General features: G+C 31.4%; 1 protein-coding gene and 1 long non-coding RNA gene across 2 annotated transcripts; both read right to left on the bottom strand.

Annotated features, from left to right (window-relative positions):
• Positions 1–6,268: 6,268 nt before the first annotated feature.
• LOC113383085 (thioredoxin domain-containing protein 12-like) lies at positions 6,269–7,205 on the bottom strand. Its single transcript, XM_026621340.1, has 4 exons — positions 7,130–7,205; positions 6,749–6,909; positions 6,526–6,677; positions 6,269–6,446 (listed from the first exon to the last, which is right to left on the bottom strand). The coding sequence occupies exons 1-4, from the start codon at positions 7,203–7,205 to the stop codon at positions 6,269–6,271; spliced, it is 567 nt and encodes a 188-aa protein (XP_026477125.1).
• Positions 7,206–9,128: 1,923 nt separating this feature from the next.
• LOC113382699 lies at positions 9,129–9,623 on the bottom strand. The gene is made up of 3 exons (XR_003367681.1): positions 9,507–9,623; positions 9,281–9,379; positions 9,129–9,208 (listed from the first exon to the last, which is right to left on the bottom strand). It is a non-coding gene; the product is annotated as an uncharacterized LOC113382699 (long non-coding RNA).
• Between the last annotated feature and the right edge of the window lie 2,741 nt (positions 9,624–12,364).

The following is a 12,364-nucleotide window of genomic DNA, read 5'->3' as shown; positions in this document are numbered from 1 at the left end:
GAAATCATTGTCCCAGCACGCCACTGCTGGTTCACACGCTAGTGCAAGTGAAATGCGGGTCCTTTTGTACCGCGCTGCATTTCTTCAGTGGCACAATGCTCTCCGGACAAATAATAATCTCGGCTCGACGGTGGAAACAATCGGAAACATTGTTTGAAACAATCAGTAAACTGATAAAAAATAATTATTAGATTACAGTGCAAAATTAAGTGCGTTTTTATGCTGTGTTTTGTGCCAGTGATAAGTGTAATAAGAGTGAGTGGTAGCGGAATAAAGATTTTTCTAGCTAATTTAATAATAATAAATTAAATGTTAGTCAATATACGATACGTTAAAAATACATTTTCTCCGATATTTTTATGGCAGAATTATTTTTTTTGTTTGGTTATTTAATTTAGAAGTCTGCAAGGAGACTTTTCTCAATTTGGTCTAATTTCTTATACTATGTGCATGTTACTTCCCAGTAAGGCTCACTTTTTCAACTATTATTTTCACTACTCCTTCTGCAGAAGTTTATTTTTTGGGGAAAATTTTACGCGTTAAAAATAGTTTTGTTCTATTATTGATAGCTTTTATAATTAAGCCATATAGTTATTATCTCATCGATGTAATATTATTCAACAATAGATCTAGCTTTTCTAAGAATAATAATCACGGGTCAACAAAGAAATTGGTGCAAACGATTTTAATGCTGTTTTTAAGTATATTTGGGGCGCTGATTTCAAAAATGACATTGTTCTTTTTCTATGAGCTTTAGTTTTCAAGATATGATATATAAGGAATGATAGTACAAAAATAGTAATACAATTCAGAATGTTATTTTAATGAGATATACCTACTCGTACATACAAACTTACAAGACCCATTCGGCCTTAGTTGGGACATTAGCTGACACTATGAAAAGTTCTTTTCGGTGAGGACCTAGAATGGACCTGGTTTCAGCAACTTCTTTCCAAGTTCCAGACTAGAACTAATACAAAAAAATTGTTTGCAGATTTGAAATCAGCGCCAAAAATACTATAAGAATCAGCTCTAACATTTGGTGCACCAAATAATAAAAAATTTTTTGTAGGCCTGTGTAATGTATAAATTTTCTTAGGAAAGCTAGATCTATTAATCTCTCTATTCAGTAAATAACAAAAATATGATAACTTAGTCATAGAGAAAGGTCATAAACTTTATCATAATCTTTATTTACTAGCATTTTGTATGATTATTGATTATTTAAATATTTATCTAATGTTTATCTTGGACAATTATTGTGTGTGAGGATAAAATCAATGTATTTAATACTATTTAAAGTTTTGTTATTCCCGTTTATTGGTGTTTTAAAATAGATCATATAATTGGCAGTTTACACCATTTGAAGTGCTTCTAAGAATATTTTTTCTTTTAAAGATGATTTCTTTGAAGTTATTGTGCGTAAGTGGAAATTCGATATAATGGTTTGCTCTTTTGAAAGTCTCTCTGCTAAAGCTGAAATATAAATCTTTCCAGTAAATCTTTTCAGGACATGGGTCCTAAAAACTGTTAAACGGCGAATCAAGTTATATCAGATTTGTTTGTTAGCAATTTTTTTTTGCCATTTGAAAAATGTTTTTAGGGTGTCTGCATCAATTTAAAACATTTTTAAATACATTAGATTTTGGAAGGCACAAAAGCAATAAATCTATCACAACTCATGTCAGTTTACCATGCGGGATACTAATTGAAATATTACATTTTGGGTTTAATTTGTGTGAAACTTTCAATAACTAATTATTTATAATTGGGTGGTCAAATAGTATGCCGGCATATTTATGCTAAGTACAAAATACAATATGAAATTACACATATATGAATACGTTCATGTACAAACGCACATTATATTTTTGTGTATGTATTTATATTTATGGGTTTGTGTATTCTACTTCCGCGCTAGAGAAGCCAAAAGATTATTAATGTATATTCAGACTAATTCGGGAGATAAATTTATCAGTTCTGAAAGGTAGAAGCAACTATTTAGCAAAAATTACTACTGTTGTTTAAATTATTACTAAATCTATTTTGTTTGTTTTATCCACTATTGGAAATCTATTATTTTTTTAGAAACATTATTTAGTTTTCTCTCAATTACCATGGTCCATTATGTGTGAAATCAGCGAAAAGACCAACGGTTACCCAATATTGCTGTAACCATATGTTAGAGATAAAATAAATAAAACCATATTTTTATCATTCAAATACTTTTTTCTTTATCGAATGCACATAAAGTTCTATCTACAATTTCCGATAAGAAAACTGCAAAAGTGCTGATAATTACTTTTATATCTTAAACAGATCTGTTCTGTTCTGTTCTGTTATGTTAGTTAAGAGTGCATTTGTTAGCTTTTGAAACTGATATAAGTTTATATGAATCAGAACTGGAGAGTGCATTGTCCATAAGCAAGCTTGGCAATATAACGATGCTTCTATAAATACAAAAAGCATCTTTGGAACAACATGCACTCAGCGTCCAGACATTCATTACTAATGTAGATCAGATGGATTCCGATTTAGATCCTGTGTGAATTTATTTATAAACGTTACTAATTTCAATTGGCAGATACATACTACAACCTAAGAGTATTTTAAAAACAATCAATCGTATCAATAGATTGGTTAGAGTAGTGCCCATTATATGAGTTTAAGATATTTTCTCTAATAAATCATTCTTAGCAAATCTTTAAGTGTGAAATTTACAACTGGGTGCAAAATCCTATAATTGTATAACGGACAAATATTTGGTAACTTGATTGATAACGGGTATTTATAATAGGAATTGTTTACCGTATTTAATTTTTGATTTTATACGGCTTTTATATTCTCTATTTACAACGAGTACGCTTGAATCTCGATTATATATTTGATTTTTCTCGTGAATTGTTGGAAAATTTTAGTTTACCGAAAGCTCAAAGATTTCTTATTTAGAAACAATTCTGTATAATAATTGTGTACTAATTAAGATCAAATGTGAAATTGTGTAACAGCTGACAAATCTTAATGCCATATGCCACAGTGCTTTTAATGTATGCATCTTGCAAATAGAGTCTTTTAATTAGGGAATTGATGCTCATAGCCAACTGCAGTTTCATTGAAATTAAAAGTCCCTGCATACACTTTTTTTAATTTACTTGCATTGTAAAAAAAAACTGTGGAGGAAATAGGGGTGTGTGATATTTATAGAATATTATTGAAAATCTTTGAAGAAAACCAGCATTGATAATTGACAAGCGTTTCTTGTCAATTACCAATTTATTACAAAAAGTCTTAATTTTTGAAAACGTGCGGCATTTGTGATATTTTTTATTGTGGTCCTAGAAATGTTATTTACGGTTACGGTTCCTAAGTTTGAATGAATAAAAATTAACCAAAATAACCGAAAACTTGTCATAATTTAATCAAACCTCTAGGTTGTACTTGAAGGCTCCTAATTTCCAAACAACGTGAGATAATTTCTTTTTCGAATTTTTTTTCAGGACAAAGGTACTATCACCCTTAATTAATACACAGAGCAACAAAGAAAATAGTGCAAACGATGTTAATGCTGTTTTTAAGTATATTTGGGGCGCTGATTTCAAAAATGACATTGTTTTTTTCTATGAGCTTTAGTTTTCAAGATATTATATATATGATATATAAGGAATGAAAGTACAAAATAGTAATACAATTCAGAATGTTATTTTAATGAGATATACCTACTCGTACATACAAACTTACAATACCCATTCGGCCTTAGTTGGGACATTAGTTGACACTGTGAAAAGTTCTTTTCCGTGACGATCTAGAATGGACCTGGTTTCGGCAACTTTTTTTTCAAGTTCCAGATTAGAGCTGATACAAAAAAATGGTTTGTAGATTTGAAATTAGCGCAAAAAATACTATAATAAAGAATCAGCAACAAAAAAATTTTTTTTTGTAGGCCTGTGTAATAGCTTGATTTTATTGTAGACATCAAAAACACGATAACTGTTCCAAAGCATTAATTTGTGCCATATTATTACATTAAATGTGCAATTTTCTCACCTATAAGATGTAATTATGATCAGCTAACACTCAACATCTACAAGTACATATCAAATTCAATAATTGATTATATATCAGAATCAGTTTATAGCTTAATTTTCATAAGTGTATTTGTATACGTATATTAATATATCACCTAATAAAAGTTTCATAATTTATTGGCTCTATGAAGTAACTAAAAACAAACATCAGCCGGTCTAAAAACAAGTGTTATTTACGAACTAATTGTTATTGTTGGCACAAGATTAAAGTGTTATTTGAAGATGACTATAAATTGAAAACAAAATTATGGACCAAACACAATATATGCCGTACTACTGTACGCCAGACGAAGCCGGCGGCTACGCCAACCCACAAATTGGCTACTTTTTGCCTCTGTCCACAGTTTACTGTTTGTCCTCGCCTCGGTCACGGAAAAGGTAAATATTAAGAGAAGAAGCAAAAAAATGTCTTCGGAGGCGAGTAATAGAACAATCTTAAAATAAAACTGCTTCCGTTTCGTACCGTGACATGAGTGAGATCATTACGCTTTTTTGGAATAAATATATTTTAGGAAGATAAAGAATATACACAAGAAACTAATTAATGTTTTATTAAAATGTGCGTTTTCACTATATATTAACAGATTGAAGCTGTTTTAAAAATATTATAATTTTGAAAATAATTGAGAATTTTTACAAGATTTTACATAAGCTATAGTATTTGTTAAATGGGATTATGCTAAATAGTCCAGTCATTTGGTCGTTTTTGCCGGTACAGTACTCCGGGAATTCTGAAAATTGGTAATCTTATAGATTTCGAGGTGCCATATTGAAAAAATGGCGTCAAAAAACAGCTTTTTTAAAATATCTCCTTTCTGGCTCATTCTACGATAAAAGTATCTATGTACGAATTAAACTAGAGAAAATTTCCTACAAATCTTTAGAGAACCGTTTTTTTGTAAAATTGATAGTTTCAGAGTACGGCCGCCTCAAAGTCTTTGCTGCTCTCGCCGTAGTATCAAATCTCTCCATATATGACAGCACTTTGAACAACAGCCTTTTTTTGCACCAAATGACTATACTAAAATATTATAACATTATTTGATTATTTTAATACAATTTTTTTCAAACATCTTTTATTTATCTCATTTGTTAAAGCATAAGAATAATATATAAATACAGAATAAAGAGGAGAATCAAATATCCATATATCAGGTTCTCATACCATTGTGATCAGTAAGTGTTAAGTAATTTATTACCGAGGCGCGTGCGATGTCAATGCATTCCTATAGGGGTAATTTATACAGCATTTATTTTTAGTTCTTTTCTACATAAAACTGTCATCTGTAGGCTTGCTCTATACAAGGGAACAACCAGAATGTGACAGAGATATTTTCTATCAATAGCATTTTTTAAGTAAAATTACAAAATTATGTAAAATTGATTTTTCTTCAATATCTATGATTCAATATATTAATTGCATGAACATACTGTTAAATCATTTGCTTAACAAAATTTTTATTAGATAATAATAAATAATAAATGGTAGACTGCCCGAAGGCAGGTCCATGGTGTGAGAGCCACCACAAATTAATGATTAACTTATTTTTGTTAGATATAAAAAGGTTTATCACAATTCTCTGAACCACGTGAAAGTAGTTGTTTAAGGGATCCATTGCAAATTTGCATATATTTTTGATTTTAATACGAAGGGCAAAAGGAAACAAAATGGTTTATTTTAGCTTTATTAATTTTAATCTTATTTTTTATTTTTAGAGATTCAAGTCCGTGTTCAAGACGATCATCAATCGCTCTTAACAATGGCATTAACGGATCAAATAATACCCAAGGGACTTCCAATGGAATATATAATCATCAATATAAAATCAATAGCAAACCAATTGAAGCCTTGGAAGTATATACAGAACCTGTCGATGAGGAACCTACGGTAAGTTTTTAAATAATATAATTTAGCACTATAATTTGATATGCTAATACGTAATGAAACTACAATTTTTGATTTATGTGTTTCAAAAGCCTATTGTATTTTTTTTTAAAAAAACATACAAGTTATAGTATTTCATAAAAATTGATAATGTTTGTTGTAAGAACAGTCCATTTTACTAAGCATGCTGAAACCACGTCCATTGCAATTTGAAAATAAACCTGTTTTTGGTTTTCTGATATTTTGATCACAACAAAAAAATTTTGAACTCGTCCAAACAGTTTCATGAATTTCATATTCATGCAGGATGACAACAACAGAACTCTTTGTAAATAAGAGGCTTCATCCGTTTTAAGGCCAGTGCCATGGATTTTGCTAATTCACTTGCATTAGGGTAGTAAAACTGATACTGAGTAGGGCCTGCATGGTTGATTATGTCTGGCCGAAATTCTCCTTGGGGGGTGAAGAACAATGCCCTGAAATATTATAAATTTGTATTAACTAATTATTTGTGCAAACGATTGAAATAGGAAATCTGATTGTTTCTTATCTTACCTAGGAGTGTATCCTCCATCTGGCATATATTTTTTGTCCTTTGGCTCTTGATCATCCCTTAGATTTACCATAATGAAAAAGTTTGCTAAACGTATCATCTCAGGACATTTTCTTGCACTTTCTGCGAGAGCGCAGCTGGAACTGCACCATGACTATCGGAAAAGAAAATTTATAATTATCTTATTGAAGTTAACAAAGTTGTTGTAATTGTGTTCGTATTCACCTTGTGAATTATCACCAAAAGTGGTTTATCGTCTTTGGCCGCAGTCGCCATTCCAGATTTAATAGTAGGCATCCAAGGATAATAACCCCCAAAACCCTGTCCGAGACACGAGATTGCGTGGGCGTAGGTCCGGGGCCGCCCATTTTCGCACCACAACGAACCTGAATGATAATAATTAAATTCTATTCATTTATTTTAGGTTTTTGACAGACAGGATATAGATATATTTTATAATGAAATTAATTTATTTATTTCAAATTATTTATTACTCACAATCACACACGTCAGAATGATCAATTGAGGAAAGGCTAGTTGTTCGGTTAAATATATTTCGCCTTAAAAATTTCTATTTAAAATGTGATTTTTTTTAATAATACTCACCTCTATATGTCTCCACAACTGAGTTGTGCTTCATGTTTAGCAAAGCCATTCTACTGACCAAACGTGATCCCAGCATGGTGCGATTGATACCCCGTTCGTCGCCTTTAAAACACCTTCTGTATATTTTTATATTTCTGTGGTTTGCTCCTGACCAATATGGTCATTAACTTTTAATTATTTTTTTCGTCATTGTTTGATTTTATACAAAAATTTTACATTTTTTTTTATTGTCCGCGCGAACTTTTATTGAAATTTTGCTATTTTTTTATTTTTAATTTTAATGATTGAACGCCGCGTTTTGTTTCATCGTTTACTGGGATTGGGGTACTAAATATTTTGAGTAAACAAATGATTTATTGATTGCAGTGGGCCATGATGTGAACTTGTAATGTCTTGTTGACACATCATCAGCACCGTTGATAAGGAAGATGATCAGCACATTAACTGATCATCAGTGGCGGATTAAGCTTTCTGCCGCCCTAGGCCCTATCCGTTCAGGCGCCCTTTTTAATAGACAAAATTTTACTTTTTTAATTAAACAATTTATTTTAAATTATTTAGATATAATTTTTAACTTTGTGTTGGGTAAGTTATAGTAATTTAAAATAGTAATTTCGGAGTTACGGAGCAAAGAGTGCAAAAAATAGAAATAGATTTTTGAGAGAACGGAGCATCCAATTTGAATGATCTAAAAAACATTCAATTCGTAATGATGGGGAGAAGTGGTAATTAAATTTTGGCAAAGGCAGCTCCAGCCGTTTCGAAGATACCCAGCTAAATGTGCAAAAAATGGCAGTTTTTGAGAGAACTAAGCGTCCGATTTGAATGATTCAAAGAACTTTCTACTTATTTTAACAATTTTTTTTTGTGTATATCGAAAATAATTCAGATTTTATTTTCAATTCTGATTAAAGTTTTATATCTCACATATACTAAAGAATTATTATATGCTTTTAAAAAGAATAATAGTTATTAATTTTGAATTAGAGGTTGAAAAAATACTATATACATACTACAATGCGAAGAGATAAAATATGTTTTATCAAAATTATATAACTCTTCGCATTGTAGTATTTATAGTATTTATTCAACTAATTCAAAATTAATAATTATTGACAATATTCTTCCTGAAAGCATCTAATAATTCTTTATGAAGTTCTGAAAAAAAATTTAAAAATAACATTAACCACATATTAAAAAGCAAAGATTATTTTGCAAAAATTTTATTTTAAGATATTTTGACACATATATTGACACATTTATGTTTATTAATTAACATAATTATTTATGTATTTTAATTTTGATAATTATATGTACTTAATGAGGATGCAACTCTTTTCCTCACCACCCATGGGGTAGAGTTGCCAGGCGCGTTTTTTTTAATGTGGTGTCGCCACAGAAATAGATACTTTTATTCATATTTACGTTTCTAACATTTCAGATGGAAATGGATATAGTGTAAATACTACTAAGTATCGATTTGTGCAGCCCTAATCCACTTAAACTAATTATACCTAACTGATATCGCGAAAAGAACAATCCCCGCGAAATGACCTAATGTACCCAAAAATTTCGGTTTTTAAAAATGAAAGAACCTCTCGAGGTAAAGAAAAAAATCAATAAAAAATCTTATCTTCAGTATTTTAGCGGTGATTGTAAATTTATAAAAAAAGAGCATTTACATGATGTACCCCCCAGATCCACCATGTAAACACTTGAAAAAAAACTTCATAGGTTCCCAGCCTATGAAGTTTAAGGACAAATGATAATTAATTAATTAATGTAAAGAAGAGCGCGAAAAATATAAGAGAGGTTCTTTCATGACGCCACCCTTTTGAGCTCTGAATAAAAGTACGCGAACAACCCCAAAAAAGGTACGACCGAAGATTTTAATGTCAAAACGTCCCCTAACCTGATATTAACTAAATAATACTATAATAATAGAAAGTCTTATCTCACAGTTAATTTTCCTTTCGCTTATGTCAAATCATCCAATCCAGTTGTAGGCGGTAGTTCAGGTAGAAGTGGTGCTAGTTGGTTTTGAGTTGATGATATTTTCTGCCAAATCTCGTGCAAGACCTAAAAAGAGGTAAACATAGAATTTCATTACATTTATTCGTATGGGTTGCAGAAGTAATTGTTGGTACCCACTTGCACATATCCTTTAATTCGGTAGTGGTCTCTTGGTGGTTCGTGTATCTCTTGGTAAAACATATAGACATACAATAAAATGTCTTCTTTGAAAGATATCTGAAATGAAAAAAAAAACACTAATGCCCCTAAAAATAGGGACAAACAAATAAACGGGGCCCCGTATATATAAAATATATGGTCATAACTAATAATAAGGTCAAATTAACAATAATAGGGTAAAAACCTTTAAATATGCGTATCCTCCTGGCAGTTATTTGGAAGTCCTTGTGCTTTGTGGTGCGAAAAGCAATCAATTCTGTAACCCTGAAATAAAAAGAAAAAAGATTTATACATATTACTTAGCAGTATGCCAATAATTTTAGTGTCTTGGTACATCAATTGGTCTGGCCAATTTCCTCCTATGGGTTGTGGAAGTAGTTCTTGGTACTCACTTGCACATATCTTCGATTCGGTAGAGGTTTTTTGGTAGTATGCTTGGTAAGAAATTTTCTTAGAGAGATATCTGAAATGAGATAAAAAAAGCACAAGTGCCCCTAAAAATAGGGACGAACATACAAACGGGGCCCCGGTAACAAAAATAAAAATATTTTATATTTATATATAATTAAGGTCTAACTACTTAATATTAACTTATGAATACGAGAAAACCTGTAGGTATCCATATTCAGGTGAACTGAAAGGGTTAAGGGTACTCTTGTTAGAGTGTAAAGATTGCTATTTGGTATGTTTAGCATCTCATTCCCCAATATGAAGGGTTTACCTTAGCGCCCTAATTCGACTCAACAAAACCTGCAGTTACCAGTGGAGATTTTAACTAACTACACAATTAAAACAGAATCTACTTACCAACTTATTGATTGTTACCGAGTTATGTTTACAGATCCGAGAGCTTGACCGCACTTATGTATAGTGATGCATTAAGCCTAAATTCGAATGTACTAACGATGGGGTAATGATAAAGCTAGAAATGATTAAAAATGTATAGAACGGCGTAATTACGCAGGAGAAAGCTTAAAATCGGAAAACTCGATCGGATTTTTCTAGATCGTGTTCTTTTTCCCTGGCACAACATCACAACCATCACTAATGCACTAACTTGTGTCCTCCGTATTGGATTGACCACCTGAGAGGAGTGATACTAAAAAACGATCGCGACTCCGGACCTCATACGATAGGAGCCTTATAGGCAGGTGGGGATTTAGTTTAGGAGTTTAGAAACTCCTTGGAAATGATGTATGTAGTCTTTATCGCGATTCTGGACCACATACGACAGGAAGCATATAGGCGGGCGTCGGATGTAGTTTGCACTAAAGGTTGTGCAACCCTTTGGAAACATTGCATGCTGTCGTTACAAAGACGCAATCACCTTTTAAGTATCAGTCCTCTGAGGTAGTCAATCGAGTCGGAAGTACACAATTAGTGTATAGTGGTGCGTGTGTTGTTCCATGGGCGAAGAACATACAGTCCAGAAAAAGTGAGAATTCTCCGATTGTATGCGATCCCCTTTGTCATCACGCCGTATCATACACATCTATAATTTCAAGCTTTTTCATCAACCAAAACAATAGTATATCAGAATTTAGACTTAAGACATGACTACAAAAATACAGTCATATCTTCGCACCTACGACGAACACAACTAGGTAACATTAAATAAGTTAATAAGTATAGATTCTGTTTCATTCGTGTAGTTAGTTACGCACTCTACATATAACTACCGGTTTTTATTAAAAGTCAGATTGGGGCGCCAAGGTAAACCCTGTATATTGGTAAACACAATGCTAAGATTAACCAAGTAGCAGTCATTGCACCCCAAAAAGAGTACCTTCAACCTTTTTAATCCACCACAATCTCCTAGCAGTCCTGGTGCTTGCCGTCGCGGCGAGAAATTAATTCTGCAACCCTGAAATGAAAAGTGACTTGAAAGAAATGAAATAGACAATGACTTATAAATACTATGTAGTACCCTACTCGTATTTATTCCAGTGCTCTGGTACATCATATCGGTACACATGTTCTCCTGTTCGTTGTAGTACTCAACCCCCTGGTATCTTTAGTCGAGGCCCATTTACACTAAAATAAATGTCAATTTTGTTATTTTTTTACATAATTTAGGGTTTTGTATCATCTTACCTTTTTTTTAACTTCAAACAGTACGTCTTCAACGTTTCTCCGTTTAGGAGACTTATTGTGCAATCACAAAAAATTTAAATTATTTAATTAAAATATGTTCATTGCATTACAGTAGAAAAATCAGTCAAAATAAAAACAAGTAATTTATTTAACAAAGTTTTTAGATTTTTAGACGAGTTATTTACATCCATGCTACTAATAAAATAGTTCCAAATTATACATTGTACATATAATACTAATTATAAATTAAAGTGTATGGGGTTGCGTTGCTTCTGGGAAAAACATCGCAAGGACCCATACACCGAATGAACAAAAATAATTTATTAACGAAACGCGAATTACTAGAACCTGCCGTGGGGGGTAGGCGACAGGAACACATTTAAACGCGGAAATCGTTTTAAACGATATTAAAATTACGAATAAGTCCTCGCACGAACAAAAAAAAAATAAAATGTGGACGCAAATAACTCAAAATTATAATTCAACAAAATTATAAAAAATAATTAAAAATTGTCAATGTGATTGAATAAAAAAAAAATTCATGCACAATAAATTCCTAAAGCAATCCGCCACTGCGCAAAGCACTATGAAATCTGAAACAAAACAAATGTAGTCAATCGTAAATATTTGAAACATAAGATTTATATTAAAATTTAATATTATTTAATTATATTTAAATTTAATAATCTAAAGATTGCATTAAATTATTTATGTTAACTCAAAGGCTAAAATTAAATATTTTCACAACAATAAACACTAAGGCGACACTTCAGCACAAATATATTGAATTAGAAAATGTAACGCAAATCGTTTAATATTAAAGAGACGAATTTTTACTTCAATTTATTTATATCGAATTAACCAAAACACAAGTTCCATGACACGTATTTGAAACTGAATGCACGAAATGATTACATAATACATAAATATTTTTCAAAAGACTTACCA

This window comes from Ctenocephalides felis, unplaced genomic scaffold (genome assembly GCF_003426905.1).
Source record: "Ctenocephalides felis isolate EL2017-DRISC unplaced genomic scaffold, ASM342690v1 CF-g0.4_SCAFFOLD_03570, whole genome shotgun sequence".
Taxonomy (NCBI): domain Eukaryota; kingdom Metazoa; phylum Arthropoda; class Insecta; order Siphonaptera; family Pulicidae; genus Ctenocephalides; species Ctenocephalides felis.
The sequence above is the reverse complement of the archived record's forward strand: the minus strand, read 5'-3'. Positions and strand labels throughout refer to the sequence as shown.